General features: G+C 37.0%; 1 protein-coding gene across 1 annotated transcript; it reads right to left on the reverse strand.

Moving 5' to 3' along the window:
- Positions 1 to 244: 244 nt before the first annotated feature.
- On the reverse strand, positions 245 to 5,915 carry LOC113703297 (probable LRR receptor-like serine/threonine-protein kinase At2g16250). The gene is made up of 4 exons (XM_027224613.2): positions 5,288 to 5,915; positions 5,048 to 5,176; positions 4,271 to 4,293; positions 245 to 868 (listed from the first exon to the last, which is right to left on the reverse strand). Exons 1-4 carry the CDS (start codon positions 5,881 to 5,883, stop codon positions 474 to 476), a joined length of 1,143 nt encoding a protein of 380 aa, XP_027080414.1. The 5' UTR covers positions 5,884 to 5,915; the 3' UTR covers positions 245 to 473.
- Between the last annotated feature and the right edge of the window lie 704 nt (positions 5,916 to 6,619).

The raw sequence follows: 6,619 nt of genomic DNA on the forward strand, positions 1-6,619 counted from the left end.
GCTTTGTATCAGAACTCTGAAATGTGGTAGCAGTCCAAAGAAAAAATGGAATTAAAATAAGGCTTATATGGACAGTTTAACATTGTGCTCCTTGCTTTGTTTTGCACGGTTGCGTCCTACTGATACCATCGTAACAGTTGAGATTGAGTTCCACTGGCACTATAAGATTTGATCTAACAAAGTTACCTTTGTGCAAATTATTTTCGAAATATTCCTACAGTACCAGATATGTAAACAATCCAAGTAACAGCAAAACTTTGCACAATCCCTATAAAAATTTTCTCATTACAGTGGACAAACAAGCCACTACATAATTCATGCATGTGGGCAAGAGTATGCCCCTCTAAATATAGAAGACATAATAAATAGAAATACATACTCGACCTTGTTTTGCCATTGAAGAACAAGCATTATTAGCCATGCCCAGAAAATGAAACAAGGACTTCAACTCTGGAATCTAGACCAATGCCACACTACCTGCCTTCAGTCTTTTGGGTATTTTTGCCTTTTCGACGGCTCGGCCACCGGAGAAAGTTACTGGTTACAACAGTCATAGGATTGTGTAAAGCCTCAAGTATGAATGACAATTCTGGTCGCTTAGAGGGCTTGGGGTCAAGACAGGCCTTGGCAACAAAAGCTATAGCCCATACCTCCATCAAAAGTTCCTCATCAATGATTAAAGACCGGTCCACAATGCTTCCAATAAGCTTCTTATCAAGTGAAGTGATGTAAGACAAGGTGTTTGCCATCGTATCATCCTTCATTATGGGAAAATTGGGAGGTCTGAAATTCAGCTTGCCTGTGACTAGCTCGAGCAAAAGTTTCCCAAAGCAAAAAACATCGAAGGCACATGTTGCTTCAGATGTACCTGGCCATTCAAAAATTCAGACAAACATGTCATTGCAGATTTTCTATGATCAGTCATCGACTCATCAAGGGCTTGTTCAAACAAGGCATAAGCTGATTATGTCAAAATAAAAAATGAAAAACATTCTTTCTAATGATTTAAAAGATCCAAGCTTATTTCCAGATGCAATTACCCAGAGCAACTTAAGGGCTGCTTCTCAAATTTAAACAGTAGTTTTTGCCTTCTGCTTTAATTCCAAATAAGTTTCTTAATTATATTTAAGTTGCAGCTAATATCCCTAGACAAAAAGCAATAAGAGATCGAACTATACATGAAAATCTGAGTGGTGCCAATGGCTAGTTTAGTTTTTCTGTCAGAACAAAAACACAAAAATGTTAAAGAATAAAGTGAAGCTAAAGAGCAAGTACGATAACCTTTTTGTAACAGACCCTATTGGCAAAGCAGATGGTTTAGCTCTCATGCAAGGAAATTAATGCTGTCAAAATCCAGTTTACTGAATGTACTACTGAATGATTTGTGGATGATATGATTGCCAATAAAAAGTGGTGGTGTGTTTGCACTTGTGCAAATTTTGATGATCTAGTTACAGTAGACAGTGGGACAGGTTTTCACAAAGGAAACAGCTATGGGGGAAACATGGATGGTAATGGGAGACATGAAAAACAATGTGTCTGATGACAACAAATGGGGTGGTATTAGGAGAACAAAAAGGAGCCTAAGATATTCCAACTACATCAGATCAAACCAGTTGGTTGATCTGGGCTTTGAAGGTGTACCATGGACTTGGTGCAACTGAAGGGAAAATGGGTGCTGAAGTTAGAACTGCATAGGATTCTCTAAAGTAGTAAATGGAGAGAGGAAAATGAGAAGTCAAAATGTACTCATATTGTCAGTTAGGCATTCGACCATTGTGCGCTTCATCCATCTACTATGAAATGGAAGAAGAGGTTCCAATCTCATAGTAGGTGCAGGGCAGCAATATAAGGTGGTCAGTGAGGTAATTAAACTATCTTGGAGAATGATGGACTTGAAAATCATTCTACAAAAGGGTAGATTTTGCTGCCTGCTTCCAGCGGGTGGGTCTTTTTTGACCTCAATGAACTCGTTCCAGAATGTAAGGAATAGATGAATGCATTGAGTTCTAATTGATGCTTCTAAAACAAGGACAATGTGTTGTTTGTGCTTGCTGACTTCAATACAGAAAACTAGCAAACTTTTGGTACAGAAATGCTTGAATTAGTCAGTAGATACAAGTAAAAATTGAGTCAGGTAAAGGAGAAAGATGTGCATTTTCTTGCTTGCATTTAAGATAAAAGAACAGAATGGTTAGCTATTTTTGCATTTGTAGAATGCAAGCTCATGTCGCAAATGTGAGGACCCTTGTTGGATGCTGCCGCATACTGTCCTTTTGCAGAGCAATTTTCAAATTCATCATGATCTCGGAATATGCTCAAAATTTAGGGAGAAGAAGCAATTTAAATCTAGATACCATAGGATCAAACAAAGGATAATTAAAAGAATACAGAATGGCGTCAATGTCAAATACTCAAGTAGAATAAGAAGCTGAACTGCAATACAAGGAAAATGATTAAGCACCTTAAAGAAGAGATTTAGAAAGTTAGGAAGCTTGATATGCCTGGGAAACACATCACAACGGCAGGATTTCAAAAACAACCAGCTGAAGCCAAGAAGAGAGAGAGGACATTTATAGGAGTCAGAAAGTGATGTAAAATGGTTCCAAGAGGGAGACAAGAATACTGCCTTTTTTCATGCCAGTCTTACAAGCAGGAGAAAGAAGAACTACATTTCGGCTTTGGAAAGGGAGGATACCCAATAGTGCACAAGTGATCATGCAATAGGAGATTGCAGGCTACTTTGAGATGATATGCACATCCACGTATTGTGGATACTTTCAGGATATTTTGGAGGGGATCTGACAGACTATTACTAGCCAGATGAACTCCAAACTTACCGAACCTGTCACAGATTGTGATTTTAGAAAGGCAGACTTCTTAATGCATCCTAACAGAGTTACTGGACCAGCAGGTACGTCTAGTAATTTTCCAAAAAGTTTGGCATATCATCGAGGAGGAGGTAGCAGAGGCAATCTGAAGTTTTTTACACTTTTGTAATCTGTTGAAATGTATCCATGAAACCAACATTACTTTTCTTGTGAATGCACCTACTTACGTTTCTAATTTTAGACCAATCACCCTTTGCAATGTTGTCTACAAAATCGTTTTAAAAATTTTGATTAACAGACTCAAAACCTACTCTTGGTCATTGTAGTCCTCTTAATCAATCTGTTTTTGTCCTTTGGTAGTCAAATTCTAGCCAGTGTCCTTATTGCTGATGAGTTTATTCAATGTCCCAATAATGCGAGGGCAAAAGAGGAACCGGATCAAGAGATGAATAATTTTGCAGCAGAGATGAACATGAAGCAAAGGTTTGGGAGGAGACCTTGTGGCTGTTTAACATGAAGCACAACATAAAAATCTTCATTTGAAAGTGTCTCCAGCAGATTCTACCTGTCAATCAGGTGATCCTGTTTGTTAATATGTGGTGATTGGACAGAGACACGGGAACTGCTTTTCTACTGCATGCTGAAATTATCTGCAAAGCTTCACCAGAATGGTGGTATGGATTGAATAGCCACATGAATAGTTTTTGGCTCTGGTGGGAAGAATTGTTAGGAGCTGCCGAAACGGAAGAAGGGAAGGAACAATTCCTCCTAACTGCCAATCTCCTTTAGTGCAAGTATGGAAAGCTAGGATTTATATCCTGTACAAGACCTGCAGGATAGCCCTTGGATACCAATCAAATGACCTCTCAATGAGTGAAGAGAATTCCAACATGTTGAAAAGGAGGCCCGGAACACAGTTGAGTAAGGAAGCAAGACATAACAATGTTGGTTGCTGGAATGGTAGTCCGTGACAATGAAGGCAAAGTTATAAATCATGGGCAATTCCGAAGGCCAGATGTAGGGACCCTAAACAGGAAGCAACGGCTATCTGCATGGAACTTGTCAAAGAAAAGGAACCAAATTGGAGATATACGGAAATCCATTCAGATTGTAAAGCTGAGTGACAAAATCCCATCCAAGTCTTGGTTTTGTAACTGTAAATGCTATTCTTCTTGCATTATAATATAGAAGGCATAGGAACTTCGTTGGTTGTAGGTTGGCAAAATTTGCATTAGAAAGGAGCCCTACCCAATTTAGTTGGTTTCTGCAGCCAAAGATGATCTAAAAGACCAGCTGCTCTACTTTTACATTGCTCTTGCTTTCTAAAATCTACCCTATTAATCTGTATAAGCTGCCTCATGCAAAGATGCATAATTATAGATTAATCCAACAGAGGCTATAAATATAAATGTCAGTATAAATTAATCAATTCCACGTACCAGGACTTCTTTTTTCAGAATCCCTGTGTCCAAAAAGAAGAGAGAATGTCAAACAACTTAGCTAAAATAAGAAATGAGATTAGAAAACTGGAAAGCAGCAAAGGGCTGCCTTTGCAATAGTTTTGATTTTCAATTATGGTTGAATCCAACGGTCTACATTGGATCGAGATGTTAACCAATCTCAGCCAAGATGCAAAGAGACAATTGGTAAGGGCCCTTATTATCTCTTTTATCTCACACTTTTAATTTCAAGTGGTCAAGTCATGCCACCTAGAGGTTAGGTTTTCAAAAGGGATTTAAAACAAAAATAGACTACTATTTCTCTAACAATTTAGGCCATCATGCAAGGCGGAATCTAGCTCCAAAAAAATGAAAATGAATTTAGATTTAGTTCGTAAAATTCGTTTATAAATCCAAAATACTTTTCTAAAAACCAGCCCAAGAAAGGATTCCATTAATTTATCTTCCCCTGAAAAAACATGAAATCTATATAAAAAAAAGGAACAATCCAAACGGACAAAGCTTCTCTATAGTAATAGTAATTGATAAGCTTCAATGCATGGAAGTTCTAATTAATCTCTAAATTATTTTCCTCATTGACGTAAGAGAGGTCCAATGAAATTCTCAAATGTCAATTACTTTCTGAAAAAAAAAAAGAAAAAGCATCATATCATAGAAATATAAGTACTGTAGGATTAAAAAAAATTGCTTAAAAAGGCGTTAAATTAATTAATTATAAAATTCCAAAAAAAAAAGCAATTTAAACGTAGCGTTTACTTTGTCAACTGCAGGAACCTTGCCACCTTGTTCCGATTTGTCTCTTTCACCTCAGTACAGACCTGATTAAGCCTCCCTAGCCGCGCTTCAAAATTATCATCAAGAAGTATGCCGCCAGCATCAATATTTCTTCCAGAAAACCAAAAGAAAAGCATAATTGAGTCAAGATGTGAAAAATAATACCAAAAAAATGTTAGTCTATGCAACGCAAATTAGATAACCAAGATCCCATCGGGCTACCTATGAACAAGTGGTGGATCACATTTATGGTGTAAATAATCCAGACCCTCAGCAACTCCTCTTGCTATCTTTAATCTCTTGTCCCAGCTCAACCAATCTAAACAGTCATCATTGTGAGATTGAACAGCTTTCTTGAACCAAAAGCTGTACAAGTCCATACGAGGCATAAATTTGTAAACAAGAAACTTGTGCATCTCATTCTCCAAGCAATGTCCCAAAAGAGGGACAAATCTAGGATGAGTAACTTTGGAATAAAATAACAATTCCTGTTTCAGGTAAAAGTCCTCTTTCGTGAAGGACGAGTGGACTTTCTTGACTACTACCCGTATTCTGCCCTCTAAAACACCTGTATACAGATCCCCCGTGAGGCCAGCCATGATCAAGTTGGAGCTACTCAAGTTGTGGGTGGCTTGGAGGATTTGTCCATATGTAAATGACTTCCTGGCTAATGATGATGATGATGATGATGATGTTGAAGAAGGTGATGGTGATGCTGAAGAAATATGGCTGGGAGTTCTTTGAGCAATGAGCCGGAGCTCCTCCCTAAGCAACGTAGCTCCGACCAGCCTGTCCCAGTTGTCGTAAACTCTGGTCATCTTGATTGATTGATGTAATAATATGTTACTAGTTCAGTTCATATCTTGGTTGGTTGCTAGGATCGTTCTCGTTCTTATAGATGGTAGGCACGCTTTGACCGTGCCTACCGTAGGTAGGTCACGTGTCATATTACGCCACGAAACAAGCTGTCCAATCTATAGTCAAGTTTGTTTGGATAGTCAACTTATCTGGATAGAGGATTATTTGTCAAAATTTATTTGCTTACATCATCATTACAATTTTCAACACATCTTTTTATCTTCTTAATTATCTTTTTATCTCACATACATCATATCACAAAAAGTGCTACAGTAAAAATATTTCAAATAATTTACAATCCAAACAGAGCATTATAAATACATTTTTCAACTCATTTTTTTATATTTCCAACCACTTTTTTATCTCACATACATCACATTACAAAAAATATTACAGTAATTATTTTAAATAATACCCTATCCAAACAAACCCTTATTTGCTTATATTTTTTTTACCACTTTTTAATGTGTTTTGTATGTGATGAAACATTATTATAAACAAAAATGAATTTAGAGCTGTATATATAGAAAATTTTCAGCTTTTTTTATTTTAGAAAAAGTGTACAATTCAAACAAAATAAAAAACAAGGTATAAATGCGCTATAAAATTACAAAATAGCATTTTGTGAAGGTTGCAAGACTAATGAAAATTACCAACACCAATCTGTTTCCAATTTAAATGAAGAAATATAAGCGA

Source organism: Coffea arabica, chromosome 8e (assembly GCF_036785885.1).
Source record: "Coffea arabica cultivar ET-39 chromosome 8e, Coffea Arabica ET-39 HiFi, whole genome shotgun sequence".
NCBI lineage: Eukaryota > Viridiplantae > Streptophyta > Magnoliopsida > Gentianales > Rubiaceae > Coffea > Coffea arabica.

Bases quoted from the DNA above. Each gene is read 5' to 3' on its own strand.
- LOC113703297 (XM_027224613.2), bottom strand. From the start codon at position 5,883: ATGACCAGAGTTTACGACAACTGGGACAGGCTGGTCGGAGCTACGTTG. The intron at 5,177-5,287 runs GTAGCCCGATGG...GTTTTCTGGAAG, and splicing joins GATCCACCACTTGTTCATAG to AAATATTGATGCTGGCGGCA. The intron at 869-4,270 runs GTACGTGGAATT...TTGAATGGCCAG, and splicing joins TTCTGAAAAAAGAAGTCCTG to GTACATCTGAAGCAACATGT.